The 21,323-nt window shown below is 39.0% G+C and overlaps 1 protein-coding gene and 1 pseudogene across 2 annotated transcripts in view; both read left to right on the top strand.

The window, feature by feature from the left end:
* Positions 1-2,707: 2,707 nt before the first annotated feature.
* The window catches only part of M1AP (meiosis 1 associated protein), a 95,885-nt gene continuing 77,269 nt past the window's right edge, over positions 2,708-21,323 (top strand). The window contains exons 1-2 of one of the 2 annotated variants that reach the window (XM_025354311.1): positions 2,708-2,766; positions 9,529-9,820. In XM_025354311.1, the coding sequence (XP_025210096.1) occupies positions 9,581-9,820 (240 nt within the window). In that variant the 5' untranslated portion in view covers positions 2,708-2,766; positions 9,529-9,580. Of the gene's footprint in view, positions 2,767-9,528; positions 9,821-21,323 lie in introns of those variants that run through there. The other variant, XM_025354312.1, reaches the window with a different exon arrangement.
* LOC112604845 lies at positions 20,932-21,303 on the top strand (annotated as a pseudogene).

Genomic DNA, 21,323 nt, shown 5'->3' with positions numbered 1-21,323 from the left:
GCCCTGTCATTTTGGATTCCTCCTAATCAATCGAATCAATCACAAAGGCCTGTTAATTTTAACTCCTAAATATTTCCTCCCACATCTCTGCGTCCCCTCTACCAACACCCTAATTCAAGCAACTATCTTCTCTTGCCTGGGCTACTTCCTACTCTAGTCTTATCCCGGTGCCCCGCTGCCACCACCCCAATTTTAGCCCCCAATCCATTCCTTTTAAGTCAGGAAAGGCAGGGAGAACGTTCTCTCCAGTACACAAATCAGATCATGTCACTCTTCTGCTTAAACACTTCAGTTTATCTCCCCATTCTAGCCCACTCCATTTTTGCTATGAGATAAGATCCAAAGTCTTTAATATAGTCCACAGATCGTATATGTTCTGGCCCTTTGCCTAACTCTACTGCTTCATCTTTGCCACTCCTCTTCCACATACTATACTCCAGACTGGAGTATAGTTCAGCAAGACTGTTGGGAAATCATCAAGCCAATGTTGGCCATTAGAGGAGTGCTGTGTGAGGACTGCATTGTTTCCCAGGAATGGGTCTGCCTCAGTATCTCGACCACATTCAGTCAGTGGCTGGGAAGAGGGCCTCCATGGAAATGTGGCAGTAGATTTCTAAGGCAGCAGCTGATGCCCTTGGTCAGTTACACTCCTTGTAGTTTAAAGTCTGCAAGGTGCTTTCTCATGACCATTATAGTTTGTCACCCTCAGAAAACAATTCTTATGTCATAGTCTCCATTTCTGGTACAGTTCTTTGCATATTTTTAATAAATGCTATAGAGGGTACAGAAAGAAATTAATAGTAGGTAAGAGCAATAGGTGGTATGGTTTGGAGTGAGGCTAGTGCTCAAGTTTGAATGTGTCCTCCAAAGTTCATTTGCTGGAAACTTAATACCCAATGGAACAGTATTCAGAGGTAGGGCCTAATAAGAGGTGATTAGGTCATAAGGGCTCTACCCCCATAAATGGATTAATGTCATTATCTTGGAAGTAAGTTAGTTACTGAAAGGGTGGGTTTGTTGTAAAAGTGAGTTCAGCTCCCTGTTGCTGTCTTGCTCTTTTGTACTCCCTTGCCCTTCTGCTTTCTGCCATGGGATGACACAGAAAGAATGCCCTCACTAGATGTGGGATTCTCAACCTTGGATTCCTACCCTCCAGAATTTAAGAATACATTTCCTTTATTTATAAATTACTTGTTCTGTGGTATTCTGGCATAGCAACACAAAGGGGAGTAAGACAGTTAATGTTGGGGTTGAGCCTAGTAAGGTAGGTGGGGTCAGTTATAATGGACCCTTTAACCGAAAAGGAAACATAAGCCGTTTTTAAGACAAAGAATATGATCAAAATATTTTTACAAGGACAATTCTAACATCAGTGGAAAGGATAATCTGGAGATTAGAGACAGGAAGGCTAATTTGGACTATATGGGGGGAAGAGCGATTGAGAAGCTACCCTTTCAACAGAAACACAGGAACTCTCTTGTATATCAGATTATAGTGTTTAAAAAAGGACACAAGTTAAATAGTTCTGTTCTTACCCTGAGGAACAGTTGATAGGAGCAAAATGGTTTAGTGGGGCTAGAATACAAGCAGGTGACTCTTTTCCTGTTGAAACATGTAACCTATCCTGTGCCATTCATTGAAATACTGTCCCACCCCACCTCCAACCTGCATCTAGGCAATGAACTGAGAAAATAATAATAATAAAGAAAACAAGGAAAACTGCTTGTACATTTCTAGCTTGGAAGTAGCATTCTCTTTCCCTCTCCTGTGGACTAATTCAGAGAATTCCTTTTTAACCACACAGAGTTGAAGACCCAGACCAACCAACTGTTAAGGACCAGGACGCTCCTACCCCATCTGGAGTTCGTCAAAGGGACTATGGGAATCAACCTCAAATAAGCGAGAATGAATATGAAGACAGGGACAGACCCTCTTGGAATACAGGAGTTTGAAAAGACTTTAAAAAACTTTCTGAAGGTAGCCTATAACTTCCATGAGGGCAGGGACCATCGTCTGTACATCCACTGTACTCCAGTCCTAGCACAGTGCACGGCACGTAATGTGCCCACCACAGATGTTTAGTGAACAAAATAGCGACTAGCTGAAGGAAATGATGTGGAAGGGAAAAGTTAAAACAAATAACACGGTCGGTGGGGGCGCTACTGGGATTGTTTCAGGGAGGGAAGTGGTAGAAAAAGAAAAAATGTCAGGTTTAGCACAGTATTTCCAACAAATAGACAAAATTCTACCTAAGGGACAAAGAATGACTGTTCTCAGGGCGTCTAGGGACTTGGAGACCGTTTTCCTGAAGCGTCACCTGAAGCGCACCCTGAGGCGGCCGGGCCCCGCCTTGCCCGCAGTAAGACTCCCACCCAACCGCGCGGGCCTGACGGGGGCGCCTCCGAACGCGCAGGCGCACGCTGAGAGCCGGGAGGACCAGGTGAGGAAGCTTCAGCCTTCCGAAGACAGGGCTGCTTCTCCACGCCTCGGGGAGGGAGGGCAGCTGAGGGCAGCCGAGAGCAGCTGGCACCACTTCGCAGGCTGGGCGTGGGCCGAGCTCGGGCCAGTCCTCAGGCAGGTGTTGGCTGCGCGGGCCGTGGCGAGTGCTGGGGCAGGACTGACGCCCAGAGAGAGGCTCCGAAATCGCTGTCGGGTCATCCCTCCGCATACTGTTCTGGGCGGCCAGGCCTGCGCGGAGTCTGGGCCCAGAGCTTCCTCCGCGGGACCCCCAGGCCCGAGGGCCGGGCTGCTGATCCGTCAGGCACGGTAGGCCCCATGCCGAGGGACCACGAGGATTCAGGGGGCCACGATAATTTTTTTTTTCTTCTGGTTTTGCTTTGTTTTTGAGGCGGAGTTTCACTCTTGTCGCCCAGGCTGGAGTGCAATGGCGTGATCTCGGCTCACTGCAACCTCCGCCTCCCGGGTTCAAGCGATTCTCCTGCCTCAGCCTCCTGAGTAGCTGGAATTACAGGCTCCCGCCACCACGCCCTGCTAGTTTTTAATATTTTTAGTAGAGACGTGGTTTCACTATGTTGGCCAGGCTGGTCTCGAACTCCTGACCTCGTGATCCGCCCGCCTAGGCCTCCCAAAGTGCTGGTATTACAGGCGTGAGCCACCGCGCCCGGCCACGAGAATGTTTTCATTTCGTTTAAAGTGAACTCGTAAAGTCAAATAAAGTGTTTTGATTTTTTTCTCACATCAGGAGGGGAAAATGAGATTTTTAGGGCCTACAAAATCCATTAACTTCTTTTAATCTTTTTTTAATGGAGGAAAGGGCCCACGAAATCTTTAATGGGGCCCTGCCATAGGGAGAACCATTGAATCATTTATCACGTGACACAGTGAACGAGGGCATGTAAAGGGGCCCTAACCTAGAAAGCTCAGCACGGAACAGAACATCCACCGAGAGAGACACAGCGAGAGGCCGATCTGTGAGAGGTGGATCTCCCGGGTTGCGGGCAGGGGAGGGCCTGGCGTGAGGATGGAGATTTGGGCAGAAGGCACAAGCAACTTTAGGGCCAGGGTAAAGAATTTGGATTTTGTTTCCAGTGGTGTAATTGGAAGTCCTTGGAGAGTTTTTAGTTTGGGTGTAACTTGGTGGTTTTGGGTGGTTCAAGGCCCAGTTCCAGTTTTAACCAGTTTGCAGGGAGAAATCATTAAGCGAGTGTTCTTGGCAAAAGTGGAGAGTGTAGGGTCAAAATAAGGTCAGATCCTGTTTAGTACTATGCCCAGACACATCAGATGCATGAATTGATGATGTTTGAGGATGTAAGGAAGACAGCTGCCTCTTACCTCATTTAAAATACAGTCTTCCAATTGCACATTAGTGTGGGATTGAAAAATGACTGCAAGCTGAAACCATTCAAAGAGATCTTAAACACCAATGGGAAAAATTACAGTCGTTCTATAACCTTGAAAAATTGTCAAAACACTAAAACTTTCTTACTAAGTGTATAGGGAAATGTAAAACAGTAAAACTTTCATACACTAATTTAAAACATTAGAAACATTGAAAGCTAAAGTGTTTTGTTGAAAAAAAAAACTTATCAAGAGTAGTTTGAACAGTACTTGTTTTCTTCTCATAGTAAAACTTGTGAGAGCAAACATTTTTTGTGTGTCTTGGCAAACTGTCATACTTCTAAGTTTGGGTCAATTTCCTACATTTTATCCTTTGTACCTTCAATTTTGTAAAATATCTCTGAAAGTTTCTTTAATAATGAAGCTTTTTGCCAGTGACTCTTTCTGTAGGACCTCTTCATCCTTTTCATCACAATGACTTTCCTCAAGTATGTTGATAAGTTTGCCTTCTCGAAATTCCTCTGGCTGCTTCTCTAGAGTCTATCAAATGGAGGCAGTGTCAACACTCTCATAGTCAGCTGTTTCTCCTTTAACTCCACTTATGTTAGATTCAGATTTCACTCTCAGCATTATCATTTTTTATTTCTTTGCTGCTCTTTTTATTGGCTAATTTCCTCCTTCAATTTTCATTTTTGTAAAACATCACGTGGGCTTATCACTAGGAGACAAGGAGGCGACACAACTATGCACTTTGCTGTCTGCGCTTTAACCGAATAACGGATCTGCAGTGACCAGTCACCAAAAGACTTTGAAAGAAGTGATGTAATTAATTACTGATCATGATGCACTGATCACTATATTATATCAGTACACGATATCAGTATACTATATTATTGATACTGATAACTATGTAATAATTTGTGAACTGAAGAGCTAGATACTTCTTTATGTAATTACAGTTAATATTCCATGGTAATTGAAATTTGAACTGTGTTGTTGGAGAACTGGTGTTAATTAACTAAACTGTAGTAACTGAAATCTATATACTGGAACCATGCAAAATGAGGACTGCCTCTACTTTAAAATGGCATTTTCAGAAGTGAGAGATGGAGATGGATAATTAAATTTAATTATACATTAAATAAGGCCTCTAACTGCCTATTTGTGTGAATTTCTCTGTGTCAGCTTCAAGTTCAGCATTCCATGTAGAAATTGGCCCCATGTACTTAAAGTACAGTTTAAAAATATGTTATGTGCTTTCTTGGTAAATACATTAGTAATTGATTTGGATTTCTGGTTCAAGATAACTTTCAACAGATTAGCATATTCATTCATTTATTTTTCTAGCTGTATCCAGCACATAATTGGAACTCAGTTTTTAAAAATGTTGAATGAACAAATGCTGACTTCCGCCATTCAAAAAGGGAAGTTTGAAGTGAATAACTTTACAAATTCATCTGGGGAAATACATCTATCTATGTATTCTTAGATCATTTTTAAAGATTCTAAATTCCAAAGTGTTTCTGAAAATTATCGTAATTATCTTTCTCTTGGTCACAGGGGAAATCACAGAAGCTTTAATTTTCCCTACATTCTTTAGCTAAAAACAATTATATAGAATGATTTTAGTTCTCAGAGGTGGGGACATATTTTTTAGCTGTCTTTTTTATCGTGTTTCTTTTATGTTTTCTTTTGATTGTCCTAATGTTCTTTTAAAAATATTTTTATTATTAAATATAACATATATATAGAAAATGTCATAAAACATGACTGTATAGTTAAATAGTATAAAGTGAACACCCAATATCCACAATAAATATCAAGAAATAGAACATTAGGCTGGAAGTGGTGGCTCATCCTGTAATCCCAGTACTTTGGGAGGCCAAGATGGGAGTATCGCTTGAGCCCAGGAGTTTGAGACCAGCCTGGGCAACATGGCAAAACCCTGTCTCTACCAAAAAAAAACACACACAAAAATTAGCAAGGCATTGTGGTGCATGCCTGTAGTGCCAGGTACTTAGGATGCTGAGGTAGGAGGATCACTTGAGCCTGGGAGGTGGAGGTTGCAGTGAGCTGAGATTGGGCCACTGCTGCACTCCAACCTAGGTGGTGGAGTAAGACCCTATCTCAAAAAAAAAATTTTGAACATTACCAACACCCTAGGACCCCCTTCTTTTGTCTCTTCTTATCATAATGCCTTCATTCCTTCATAGGGAAAATCACTACTGTCATTTTTGTGATAATAATTTCTTTGCTTTTCTTTATAGTTTTATCACTGTGTATGCTTCTCTAAACAATATAGCTACTTTTGCTTATTTTTAAAATCTATGTAGATGAAATCATGCTACATGTGTATGTGTTCTTTGTGTCTTGCTGCTTTTAATATTATGTTTCTTAGAATCATCCACGTTGCCACATGCAACTGTAGTTCATTCATCTTCATTGCTGTATGTGGAAATATACTATGATTTATCCTTTTTAATGCAGGTTGACATTTGTGTTTTTTTCAGTTTTGGGTAATTGTGAATAAGATTGTTACTAATAGTCTTGGCTGCTATGATCTGACTTTTTTCATGTATCCTGGTATATATGATTATTTAAAGATTATATGATTAAGAACAAAAAAATCCAAAAAGTTCTACAGATAAATTATTATAATTAGTAAGAGAGTGCAGCAAGGTTGTTAAATATAAAATCAATATACAAAAATTAATTATAGCTGGGCACAGTGGTTCATGCCTATAATCCCAGCACTTTGGGTGGCAGAGCCGGTTGGATTGGTTGAGCTCAGAAGTTCAAGACCAACCTGGGCAACATAGCAAGACCCCATCTCTATAAAAAATTGTTTTAATTAATTATATTTTTATACATTAGCAACAAACTAAAAATGAAATTTAAAAAGATGAGAAAGGGAGAGAAACTTTGTCATCGGTAGTTCTTTGAAATGTAAATTAATATTTAAAAATTAACAGATCCCTAAGACTAAAATTTGACAACAGACAAGGAGATCTTTTGGGAAAAATTACAAAGCTGTAGATTATTTTAGATTTTCTATGTACGCAGTCATTGGCACACAATGACAGTTTTCTTTCTTCCATTGCAATGCCTTTTATTTATTTGTCTTACCTCATTACTACCTTCACTATAATGCTGAATAGAAGTGATGATAGCATGCTCCTTGTCTTGCATGGAAAGCATTCAACATATCACCATGAAGAATGATGTTTGCTCTCCATTTTTGTAAATACATTTTATCAGATTATTCCTATCACCTGTTCTTACTCAGTCTTTATCATGCACAAATGTTGGGTTTTAAACGAAGGCTTTTCTTTGCACCTATTGGGATGATCATATCATTTTTCTCATTTACTTATTTAATGTGATGAATGATGTGATTGATATTCTAATGTTATGTCAACTTTATGTTCTTGGGATAAACTCAACTTGGTCCTGCTGTTATTCTTTTTATATAGTATTAGTTTCAATCTCTCTATATTTTATTTAGAATTTTTACAAGTTTATGGGTGAGATTATCCTATAATTTTTTTTCTTACTATACCTTTATCTGGTTTCACTTTCCTTTTTTTTTTTTTGAGAGGGAGTCTCACTCAGTCGCCCAGGCTGGAGTGCAGTGGCGTGATCTCGGCTCACTGCAAGCTCCGCCTCCCGGGTTGACGCCATTCTCCTGCCTCAGCCTCCCGAGTAGCTGGGACTACAGGCGCCCGCCACCACGCCCGGCTAATTTTTTGTATTTTTAGTAGAGACGGGGTTTCACTGCGTTAGCCAGGATGGTCTCGATCTCCTGACCTCGTGATCCACCCGCCTCGGCCTCCCAAAGTGCTGGGATTACAGGCGTGAGCCACCACGCTTGGCTGGTTTCACTTTCAAAGGTCATGCTAACCTTATAAAATGAATTGAGGAGGCCGGGTGCCATGGCTCATGCCTATGTAATCCCAGCACTTTGGGAGGCCAAGGCGGGCAGATCACCCGAGGTCAGGAGTGCGAGACCAGCATGACCAACATGGAGAAACCCTGTCTCTACTAAAAATACAAAATTAGCTAGGCATGGTTCCGCATGCCTGTAATCCCGGCTACCCAGGAGGCTGAGGCAGGAGAATCGCTGGAACCCAGGAGGCCCAGGTTGCAGTGAGCCGAGATCATGCCATTACACTCCAGCCTGGGCAACAAGAGCAAAACTCCATCTTAAAAAAAACAAAAAAAAATTAATCGAGGAGTGTTTCTTCTTCTGTTCGTAAAATAATTTGTTTAAGATTGAAATTGTTGGCTGGGCACAGTGGCTCACACCTATAATCTCAGCACTTCAGGAGGCTGAGGTAGGTGGATCACTTGAGCCCAGGGGTTTGAGACCGGCTTGGGCAACATGGCAAGACCCCATCTCTAAAAAAAAAAAAAGATGGAAATTCTTGATCTTTGCAAGTTTGATGGAGCTCATCAGTGAAATCATCTGGTCCTCTAACTTACTTTGTGGGAAGATATTTGATTACTGATTACATTTCCTTAATGGTTATAGAGTATTTAGGTTTCTAAAATTTCTTTAGTATTGGTTAGATACATTTTTCTAGGAATTTGTCCATTTTATCAAACTTATTAGGATAAAGCTATTCATTATGTCCTCTTATAACCCTTCTCATGTTTGAGCATTTGTAGTGATGTCCCTTTCTCATTCCTTATATTGGTTCTTCATTCTCATTTGTTCTCTCTTCCTAATCTGAGTCCTGGGGATAAGTATAAGTAGGCAGTAAAGAAAGAAGGCAGGAGTATTGGAGGCAGAGAACCAGCATGAGCAAATGCACTAAAGTGAATATATTTGGTATTGTTTCCATGAAAACCTTGAGGTGAAAAACAGTTTCTAATGAGGCTAACAATCAGGTAATGACAGATCTTAAAGAGAGTTTAAATTTTACCTTATAAGAGACTCAGACAACCAAAGAATTTAACCAGGGAGAAATGTAGTCATATTTTCATTTTTAAGAATTATTCGTTAGGTACTAAACACACATATACTAGGCATTGATGAATAAAATCAACAAGACAGGTTCTCTACCCTTGGAAAGGTTACAATATAGTGGGAGAGGGAGTCATAGAAACAAATTATAATAGAGTACAATAAATGCTAATAAAGAAACAAAGTTTATGAGGGCAGATAGCTTACTTTGAGACAGAAGCTTGAGTTTTTTGGTGTAACTTTTTATTAGTTCCACTCAGCATCTCTAAACATTCTCAGACTTACATTATAGGCAGACATCTAGATCTGTTGGGAGCTGTTAAAATTGGATGACTTGGGCCGGGTGTGGTGGCTCACGCCTGTAATCCCAGCACTTTGGGAGACCGAGGCAGGTGGATCATGAGGTCAAGAGATCAAGACCATCCTGGCCAACATGGTGAAACCCCATCTCTAAAAATACAAAAATTAGCTGGGCGTGGTGGCACGTGCTTGTAATCCCAGCTACTCAGGAAGCTGAAGCAGGAGAATTGCTTGAACCTGGGAGGCGAAGGTTGCAGTGAGCCAAGATCGTACCATTGCACTCTAGCCTGGTGACAGTGGGAGACTGTGTCTCAAAAAAAAAAAAAAAAAAGGATGGCCTGGACAAGCTTTAGTACCCAATCTGACTCCTTTCTGGATTGTTTCCCTCAACTTGCGTTTTATATTTCAACAGAGCACACACAATTCAGTTTGAAAACCAGTGGTTTCTCTTTCCTTCGCTATAGGTGTAAACAATATCCAGCTGGTGGCTACAGTTCTGCCTCTGGTTTTGCTGCCATGCATCCTGGGCGAACTACTGGTAAAGGGCCCTCCACTCACACTCAGATTGACCAGCAACCTCCACGGCTTCTCATTGTGCACATTGCTCTACCGTCCTGGGGTGACATCTGCGCCAACCTCTGTGAGGCTCTGCAGAACTTCTTCTCTCTAGCCTGCAGCTTGATGGGCCCTAGCCGCATGTCCCTGTTCAGTTTATACATGGTACAAGATCAGCATGAGTGCATCCTCCCTTTTGTGGTATGTATGTCTATATTTATTCATTTTATCCTGAAAAGAAATACAGTGGTAAGGTTTCTGGAATAGAGATCACAGTTACTAATACTTACAACAATAACCCCACTACTTCTCCACACACTGTAGCCCCCAAGTGACACCATGAGAGCCAGAGGACATCCTGCATATATAGGGGTATGCACTGTTGAAGAGAAACCCCAAAATTATTAATCTGGGAGTATAAATAGGCTACAAGCTGCCCCTTTCCACTCCAGAGAGAGGGAGAGAAACCTTGGCATTGACAGATGTTTGAAATGTAAACAACTGACTCCTTTTATGCCCTTTGAAATGTAAACACACAAGGAGGGAAGCCTCTAAATCTCTTCTGAGGTCTCTGGCTATTCAATCATCTTTTAAATTACAAGACTTGCCCTTTAACCCAGGTACCAGTTTTCTTTGCTCAGAAAGCCCTAACTATGCAAAAACATGAAAATATTTTTTCTACATTCCACATAGACTCAGGTGAAACTGTCCCCTAGGGTTATGGAAGGCAATCACTGGGCCAGGGGCAGTGTTTTTACAAAGCTCCTTCATACATAAACAATTATCTATGCTCCTCTTCAAAATTTCAATCTTCCCTTTCTCCCTTGTATAAAATTCAGAATCATAGTGATGAGAAAGACTTCCAGAGGTTCTATGCATCTCCTTCCTTGAGGTAGCCTTGCTGCTAATATATGTTATCAAACGGATATAAGTCTTATTTAAGATTTCCAAAAGAGGAAATTTCATAAATCCATTGCTGAATTATGAAAGTAATATATGACTGGAATCTATTTATTTTTTGATTAATGCCTTAGTTTCCCTCATTGGAAGTGGAATGATAACATCTCTGTTGATACTATAAAGAATGAAAATAATATATATTACTTTATGCTTCCTGAGTTAGAACATACCCTGGTTGCTTTGACACAACCTTAGGCTTACAACAACTCACGGTTTATTTCTTGACAAAAGTCACACAGGGAAAGTTTTGAGTATAAATGCTCCAAGTGCTAAGTGTGGGGATTTTGTCTGTGCATTGTTACTTAGGCTGGGTTGGGGATGGGAAAAGGATAAAATTATTTAAGAAATTCAACTGATCCTTTCTACGGTTTGAGCATAATTTGGTACCTCTATTCATTATTTATTGCTGTGTAACAAATTATCCCAAAATGTTGTAGTCTAAATTAATAAACATTATCTCATAGTAACTATGAGTTAGGAATTCATAAGTGGCTTAGGTAGATCAGGCTTGGGGTCCCTCATGAGGTTGTAACCAAGGTGTCAGTCATCTGAAAGCTTGATTGAGGCTGGAGGATCCAGTTGTAAGATGGCATATTCACTTAGCTGTTGGCAGAAATTCTTATTTCCTGACTACTCGGATATCTTCAAAGGACTGCGTGAATGTCCTTAATTTGTGGCAGTGGGCTTCTCCCAGAACAACTGATCCAAAAGAGAGGGAGACCAATGAAGAAGCCAAAATATCTTTTATGTCTTAGTCTCAAAAGTAACATGTTGTCACTTCCTGTACATTCTGTTCGTTGGAAGCAAGTCACTGTTCCACCCTATATAGAATAACTGCAAGCAGATTTACCCTTCTGCCTAAAACAATTAAAAAAAACTGGATAAAACCTATGAAAAACACTTTTCAAAACAGTGGGCATCACGCAGCAAAGAACAAAGCCCCCAGGAGACAGGAAGTAAATGAGGTGGGACTTAGAATTGTCCCAGCTTGCAGATCACCTGAGTCAGGAGTTCAAGACCAGTCTGGCCAACATGGTAAAACCCTGCCTCTACAAAAATACAAAAATTAGCCAGACATGATGGCGGCTGCCTGTAATCCCAGCTACTTGGGAGGCTGAGGCGGGAGAATCGCTTGAACCTGGGAGGCGGAGGTTGTAGTGAGCCGAGATTGTGCCACTGCACTCCGGCCTGGACAACAGAGCAAGACTCCATCTCAAAAAAAAGAAAAGAATTGTCCCAGCTTACTGCCTTGAGAAAGTTTCCAAACCACAATGCAGAGAGTGAGAACCTAGGGGTGGGCGCCAGTGGTTTCCTCGAGTCAAGGAGATGGATCTGGGACTTAAGGGAGACCAAGTTATTAATAGCTAGAGGAGAAAGAGCTACATAGAGGAAAGGAGAGAGCTACATACAGAACTCTATAAAGACCTGAAGAGGGTCCCCCTTGAGTATTCAGCAGAGTACTAATCAGTACATGCGCATGAGGAAACTACCCAAGGCCAAAGAAGGAGCCACCCTAAAAGACTAGAGACAATGGTGCCTGATACTCACAACTAGAATAGTACCTGTTCTTATCAGCCAAGCTGGAAATCCTCATAATTCATGATACATTGGGTAGAGGACTCAAAAAGATCTTGCCTTAGTAGTAGGGCATAAAATAGCCCAAGACTTAGTACTGCTCAAGACTACCTAACATAAACACAAGATCCTAAGTGTCACACTGTTTCCAGGTAACTTAACCATCCCAGAACAAAGCTCAATAATATTTATAGAAATACAAAACTATCTAGCACCCATTAAGGTAAAATTCATACTGTCTGGCATTCAATCAAAACTTAAATAGGCATGCAAAGAAGCAGGATTTTATGACTTATGAAGAAATTATTAAAGCTGACACAGAAGTAACATAAATGTTAGAATTAGCAGATGAGGACATTAAGACAATTGTTATAATTGGGTTCCATGTGTTCAAAAAGCTAAGTGGAGATATAGAAGATATTTTAAAAGTTCCAAATCAAACTTTTAGAGAGGAAAACTACAATTTCTGGCATGGAAAATACACTAGATGGAATTATTGACAGATTAGACATTACGAAAAAAAAGATCAGTGAACATGAAGACATAGGGATAGAAACTATCCAAAATGAAACACAGAAAGAAAACAGTCATTTTTTTAAATGAATAGAGCATAATTGAGCTCTGGGACAACTTCAAGCCATCTAATATATGTGTAATTAAAGTCTGCAAAGGAGAGGAACAGGGGACAGAAAAAATACATTTAAAAAATGGCCAGAATGTTTCTAATTTTGATAAAAAACTCCAAACCCACAAATTTAAGCAATCATTGAATGCCATGCATAAGAAACATGAAGAAAACTACATTATGGCACATCATTTAAAAACTATTGTTAAAGATGAAATCTTGAGGCTGAGCATGGTGACTCACACCTATAATCTTAGCACTTTGGGAGGCTGAGGCAAGAGGATCACTTGAGCCCAGGAGTTTGAGATATATGTAGAGGAAATACCTAAGACAATTATATTATAAACAAAGGAGGGGAAAGTGATATAAAAGGAGCTAAGGTTTCTACACTTCATTTGAACTGGTAAAATGTTGACACCAGTTGACTCTTGTTAAGTTTCTGTGTACAATATGATAATTAGGGCCACCACTAAAAAACCTATACAAAGAAATACACTCAGAAACACCATAGGTAAATCAAAATAGAGTATTTTTAAAATATTCCAATAGCCCAGTGGAAGGTATATAAAAGAAAACAAAGAAACTAAAAACAGAGGGAACAAGCAGGAAACAACAAATAAATTGGCAGGCTAACATATCAATAGTTACATTAAATGTGAGTGGCCTAAAAACATCAATTAAAAGAGCTTGGCAGAGTTAATTTTTTAAATGACCCAACTATATCCTGTCTAAAAGAAACTAACTTCAAACACAATAAATGTAGGCTGAAAGTAAAAGAATGGAAAGGGATATATCACGCAAACATTAACCAAAACAAAGCAGGAGTGGCTTTATTAATATATCAGATGAAACAGATTTCAGATCGAAGAATACCAGGTACAGAGAGGGACATTAGACAGTGATGAAAAGGTCAATCCACCAAGAAGATACAGAAATCCTAAATGTGTATGCACTAAACAGCAGAAACTATAAAATATGTGGAGCAAAAACTGATTGATCTGAAAGAAGAAATAGATAAATCCACAATTATAGTTAGATTCAGTGTCCCTCTTTCAACAATTGTAGAACATCAATAAGGATACAGAAAAACATCAGCCAACAGGATGTAATTGACATTTATATAATACTCCACCCAACAACAAGCAGAATGCACATTCTTTTCAAGCACCTATGGAACATTTGCCAAACTAGACCATACCATGGGCCATGAAGGAAAGAAACTTAAATTTTAAAAATTGAAATCATACATAGTATGTTCTCTGACACAATGAATCAAGATAAAAATCTGTAACAGAAACATAACAGAAAAATTCCCCCAAACACTTGGAAACTAAACAACACACTTCTAAATAATCCGTTGGTCAAAAAGCAATATGTCAAGGGAAATTTTAAAAGACAACAACATTGAACTAAAGGTAAATGAAAATACAAATATCAAAATTTGTGGGATGCAGCTAAAGCAGTGCTGAGAAGGAAATTTATGGCACTAAAATGCTTACGTTAGAAAAGAAAAAAGTCAAATCAGTAATATAAACTCCCACCTCAAGAAACTAGAAAAGGAAAAGCAAAATGAACTCAAAACAAGCAAAAGGAAGGAAATAATAAAGAGCAAAAATAAGTGAAATTGAAAACATAAAATAGAGAATATTAATGAAAAGTAGTTGATTCTTTGAAAAGATCAATAAAATTAACAAACCTCTGGCAAGAATGACAAGGAAAATAGAAAAAGAAAATATAAATTACCAATATCAGGAATGAAACAGGGGAGTGTCATTATAGGCCCTTGTTATTCCAAAGAATAATAGGAGAATACTACAAATACCTTTACATACGTAAATCTAACAACTTAGATGAAATGGACCAGTTCCTTGAAAAGCACAAACTATCACAGTTGCCCAATATGAAACAGATAGCTTGAATGGCCCTGTAACCATTAAAGAAATTGAATTCATTATTTTTAAATTTCTGAAAAAGAAATCTTCAGACCCAGATGGTTTTATTGAAGAATTCTACTAAACATTTAAAGAAAAATAACATCAATTCTACATAATCTCTTCCAGAAAATATAAAAGAAGAAAATACTTCCCAACTCATTTTATGAGGCTATTTTTTATCCCAAAAATAGACTAAGACAGTACAAAAAAAGAAAACTGAAGACCAGTATTCATGAACATAGATCACATAAAACTTAACAAAATATTAAAAAATAGAATTCAGCAATTAAAAGGAATTATACACCATAACCAAGTAGAACTTATTTCAGGGATGCAAAATTGGTTCAATATTTGAAAATCAACCAAAGTAGTACACCATATTAAAAAGCTAAAAAAGAAAACCACGTGATTATATCAGTTGAAGTAGAATAAGCATTTGACAAAGTTCAACATCCACTCATGATAAAAGCTACAGCTAATGCCATATTTAATAGTGAAAGACTGAATGCTTTCCTGCTAAGATTGAGACAAGACAAAGATGTCTGCTCTTAGTACTCCTCCGCAGAGTACTAGAAGTCCTAGGCAGCACAATGAGGTAAGAAAAGGAAATAAAAGGCATGCAGCTTGGACAGGAAGAAATAAAATTGTCCCTATTTGTAGATGATGTGATGGTCTATTTAGAAAATCCAAAGAATTTTATACTACCCTTTGAGGAGGAGTGTGTCAAAGAATTTGTAAACATATTTAAAACCACCATGGTTCCCTTCTGGTGATATACCAACACCTTAAGTCACGTGGTAAGAGCCTGGATTTCTGAGAGGGAGCTCAATCCTCAGGTACTTCCCATTGGTAGTTTTGCCCTTAGGAAATTGCCTCTATAGTAACCACCAACCCTCTTATTACAAATATACAAGACATTTGTTGGTCATTTTCAGACACTCAATTCAGAGAAATCACTCTATTTGCTAATATGTTAATAACATTAAGCAGATATTACAGAGTGTTTACTGCATACATGGCATCATGCTAAATGTTTTTTCCATGACTTTCACTTTTATCCTAATATATGTTTGCTTATTGATGTATGTATTCGATGTAGTTTTTAAAATCTATTGTTATCTTTTAGCTTATAACTTTCAAAAGTATTTTAGATTTTATTTTCCTTTTTAATTAAGTATTTATATAAGGAGCTGTTAAGTCAGTCAAATTGCTAGGAAGAAACAGATAGATGGCACATTCAAACCAAATAATTTTCAAAGAAATATAGAAGGGAATATTTACATAGGTGTGGGCAGAGTTTAGATGGTGCAATAGGCATACCACCTCTAGGACTGAAGAGGAGGGAACTGTCTGAAGAGGGCTGCCTGACAGGATCTTTGGCCTTTGTTAAAGAAAAAGTTATTCACGACACTTGTTAAATTATGGTAAGAAAGACCTTATTGAGGACGAGCACGATAGGTATGTTGTTATGATCCTAAATAAAGGGACCATAGCATTGATCCCTTGGAAATCCATCAATGGGTATAAGGACCATGACAATGGAATGTTGCAATGGGAAAGAGAGATTGGGCTCAATTCTGAATATGGCACAAGCAAGTGGGAATATATAGCCAAGGAGCATATGGGGATCAGTGGATAGTTAACTAAGAGGAAACATCAGGGGTAATGGGAATTCTGGCTAAACTGACTTACAGGATTCTTGCTGAAAACAGGCCAGGGTGTTCAGACATCAGCTGGGGGATAGTGCAGGATGAGGAACCCAATCAGATACTGAGAATGATCAGACATTACGAGTAGGGGATTCTCGCCAAACTGACTTAGCAGGGTTCTTTGCTAAAACTAAATTTTATAAGGAAGTGCACAGATGGGCCTAAGAAAAGGTTTAAAAGCCTGACTAAAGTTTGGTCAAGCAGAGAATCACGTTGCCTTCAGAAGAAGGACGCAGCCATCCTGTGGCAATCTGGTGAGGAGGAAGCCAGGAGATGAAATACCCTGACCTCACTTTCCTCCCACATGCAGATCTCCTGCTGGTGCCTCCCATTGGCCAAAGCCAGCTGGAAGCAAGAGTGTGAATGACCTCATTGAATCAGTCCCTATGGATCACCTTCCTAGGGCACAAAATAGGGTAGAGAAAAGTAGAGAATGATCTGGAAGGGCAAATGGAAGATATCCAGTATAAAAGGTTTCTTAGGAAATGAGCCCATGTCCCAAACAAGGGTAAAATGATTTTTTTTACTCCTCAAGTGGCTATGTTATATCGCTCTGGCACTCCTCGGTACATTTGGACCTAGTTGAATCCCTTAATCTTTTAATCACTCCACTAGAAAAGGCAGATAGCTTTACACTAGAAACCAGTGACTTGTCAGAAGCTCAACTAAGCTGGGAAAGAGCTGAGCTGTCATAGTAGCTGATTAACGAAATCAAGCCACAAATGAAAGGGTAAGCCTTTATTTACAGTAATAATATAAGCAAGAATCTAAACTAGAGAAAGTGCCTACTCCCCCTTTTCCATTTCCTCCATGAAACTGTGCACTGGTTGAGGATAAGTGCAGACATGGGGATAGTTTCACTGTTGAAGGAGTCCTGAACAAAAGGCTCTGGCAATTTTATGCACCCTGGGGTTGATGGGAGGGCAAGGAGGGAAGGCTAGGAGTGGAAAAGTACAGAGTACTGACTCAGAGTAGGGAAAAGTGTCTTTAAGGCATCCTTCTCCCTTCCCCCACAAGGAGGTCTTGACAGAGGGCCTAAGGAGGACTTGGCCCAAGGCCTCAGATGAAGAGAGCTAGAAATGAAAGTACCAGAGCTAGGAATACAAATATTCCAAGAACATGACCAGCCAGGGGTTCTGAATCCTTGACTGCAACTCCCATCAGAGAATGCAGTGCATTGGCTGTGTACCAAGTCTGGTGTGGCAAAGGCAGCTTTTCCCCCATGAGGCCTGCCAAGTAAATTATTTGTAATTGCCTATGGTCAGGCTTGAAAAAAATCGCACATAGGTTTTTAACCAGGATCAGATTCCTCACTGGTTTCTCAGGAAAAGTTGAAAGCCAAAATTTCTTTCCAACTGAACAGTAAGTTCAACCCTAGTTAAAAGCTCAAGAAAATTGCTGAAACAGTGCTATTACCTTATGTATAGAACAATCCAATCTTTACTTACGGAAAAACATGACCTTAAATCCATTGTCACTGACCTGTATAAATATCTGACATTTTCTATCTGCAGAAGCAGCTTAAAATATAAATGGAGAAAGATAGCATGTGGGAAATCTTACTCAGAATGAATACCTCAATATATCCTCTCATATTTAATTTTTGAGTATAATCAAATAATTCTAAATGTTTTATAAGGAGTCATGACGGGAGATTCATAATTAATATTAAAATTCCTTTTATATCCATTGCACCCTTAATATAAATAATTCCAACCGGAATGATTCATTTCCCCTCAAAACAGGGTTTCAGAAGAATGCCCTTATTGTGAAGATCTTCCCAATTCTTTTACTTTTTCATAATAAAAAACTTATTTAAATCATATATTATCTACAATGAGGTATTAGGACTCAGAGTATTGTAATTTAGCTATAATACTTATTTTCTCATTCTTAATAGCTGGCATTCAAATGGAATCACTTCAAGGTTACAAATAATAGAGATATAATATATTAAACAGCATAAAGGTAAACCCCAAGAAAGATAATATAATAAACTATAATTTAGTGCTGCAGTAAAGGGAGAGTAAGAGTAATAAAAGGAAATACACTAATTTTGTTGTTTCCATAGTGGTGAATTAATAGATACTGCTAAAGATTAACTTAAGGGAATTACACAGAGTTATAAAGATAGTCACTAAAGCAGAAATATAGGCCTTCCTAATCATGACAAGACAAACATACAGAAAAAATGAAAATAAAATATACAGTAAAGTGATTTTCTAAAAGCTATAAAAATAAAGAGTATACCATAAAATAATATAACTAAAAACAAACATATCTGTCATATCAGATGATTTTTAGAACTTACAGACAGACTTGATCACAAAGCAAATCTGTCATTTTCAAGAGGCACAGCTACAACAAAATGATTCAGAAAGGTTGAAAATAAAAGGGTGGGCAAACGTATACTAGGCAAAGGCAAACCAAACAAAGAGAATTATGATCAATTGTAGACAAGGTTGAATTTGAAGCAAAATGCATTAAATGAAACTAAGAATGGCACTTTAATGCTAGGGCAAAAAAGAGTAGAGTACAGAGTGATCAAGAAGGCACACTGAGAAATACCATTTGACCCAGCAATCCCATTACTAGGTATATACCAAAAGGAATATAAATCATTCCATTATAAAGATACACGCATTCATGTGTTTATTGCAGCACTGTTCATGATAGCAAAAACTTGGAACCAACCCAAGTGCCCATCAGTGATAGACTGGATTTTTAAAAATGTGGTACATATACACCATGGAATACTATGCAGCCATAAAAAGGAATGAGGTCACGTCATTTGCTGGGACATGGAGGAAGCTGGAAGCTGCCATGCTCAGCAAACTAACACAGGAACAGAAAACCAAAGACCGCATGTTCTCACTCATAAGTGGGAGCTGAACAATGAGAATACATGGACACAGGGAGGGGAACAACACACACTGGGGCCTGTTGAGGGGGCAGGAGGAGGGAGAACATCAGGACTAATAGCTAATGCATGTGGGGCTTAATACCTAGGTGATGGGTTGATAGGTACAGCAAACCACTATGGCACACATTTACCTATGTAACAAACCTGCACATTCTGCACATGTATCCCAGAACCTAAAATAAAATAAAATTTTTTAAAGGTGTATTGAAGATATTTAGCATACAAGGCTTGTTGGAAGGGAAGGCTATTAAAAATATATCAGTTTTGAATACCTATATACCAGCCTGGTGAGGTGGCTCATGCCTATAATTCCAGCACTTTGGGAGACCAAGGAAGGAGGATCACATAAGCCCAGGAGTTCAAGACCAGCCTGGGCGACATAGTGAGACCTCAGCTCTACAAAAAAGTTTTTTAAAAGACATGGTGGTGCATACTTGTAGTCTCAGTTACTCAGGAGGATAAGGCAGGAGGATCACCTGAGCCCCAGAGGTTGCAGTTGCAGTAAGTCATGATTATGCCACTGCACTCCAGCCTAGGCAACAGAGCGAGGACTTGTCTTAAAAAAAAAAAAAAAAGTTTGTGAATCTCTTATCCAAAATACTTGAGACCAGAAGTGTTTCAGACTTTGGATTTTTTTGAATTTTGGAATATTTGCATGTACATAATGACTTAGGGATGGGACCCAAGTCCAAACATGAAATTCATTGGTTTCATGTATACCTTATATACACCATCTGAAAGTAGTTTTATACTTTTTTTTTTTTTTTTTTGAGACAGAGTCTTGCTCTGTCGCCCAGGCTAGAATGCAGTGGCGTGTTCTCAGCTCACTGCAACCTCCGCCTCCTGGGTTCAAGCGACTCTCCTGCCTCAGTCTCCCAAGTTGCTGGGATTACAGGTGCCCGCCACCACACCCAGCTAATTTTTGTATTTTCTAGTACAGACAGGGTTTCACCATCTTGGTCAGGCTGGTCTCAAACTCCTGACCTCATGGATCCACCCACCTCGGCCTCCCAAAGTGCTGGGATTACAGGCGTGAGCACCATTCCCAGCCTATACAATATTTTAAAAATAATTTTGTGCACGAAACAGAGTTTTGACTGTAACCCATCACATGAGGTCAGATGTGGAATTTTCCACTTATGGCCTCATGTTGGCCCTCAAAAATTTTGGATTTGGAACATTTCAAATTCAGACTTTTAGATTAGGGATGTTCAACCTGTATTGGCAATATAATCCAGTGCCACATTAAAAGAATTATATACCAAAAATTCAAATATGATTTAATATTAGGAAATCTATTAATATAATTTACTATGTTAACATATCTAAGGAGAAGAAACATGATCATGTTCATCTCTCTAACTTCTGAAAAAGCATTTGATAAACTTCAACATCCAATTTTGTTTTGTAAAAACTCTAATAAAACAGAAACAGATAGCTATTCTTTAGCATAATACTTTTTCAATTCAAGAGTTAGTATTGTTCTTAATGGAGAAACACTAAAGACATTCCCATGCAAGATAAAGAAGTTCAGTATCATCACCATTATTTAGAAGTATTCTGGGCCATGAAGCAGTAGGATAGTAATGATGACACTGCAGATGTTTCACTATTTGATACAGAAGAGGAGACAACTGATAGACCAAAAAAATCCAAAAATCAGATATTCAGTGGTATCATTTTTCCACTTATTCTTTCAAGTCAGTCTACCTTCATTCATCATCTGTCTTCTCTATGAGTTACTCAGCAGCAGCTTTATTGCCTGTATGATGACAATTATCTTGTTGTTGTCATGTGACTTTTGGGCAGCAAAGAATGTCACAGGTAGACTAACGGTTGGTCTATGTTGGCGGAGTTACATAGATGAAGATGGAAAGAGCCATTGGGTGTTTGAATCTAGAAAGGCATCCTCTCAAGAGAATAAAACTGTGTCAGAAGCTGAATCAAGAATCTTTTGATTGGGACTTATAGCCTGTGC

Source organism: Theropithecus gelada, chromosome 13 (genome assembly GCF_003255815.1).
Source record: "Theropithecus gelada isolate Dixy chromosome 13, Tgel_1.0, whole genome shotgun sequence".
Taxonomy (NCBI): domain Eukaryota; kingdom Metazoa; phylum Chordata; class Mammalia; order Primates; family Cercopithecidae; genus Theropithecus; species Theropithecus gelada.
This window is presented reverse-complemented; position numbering and strand designations above follow the sequence as displayed.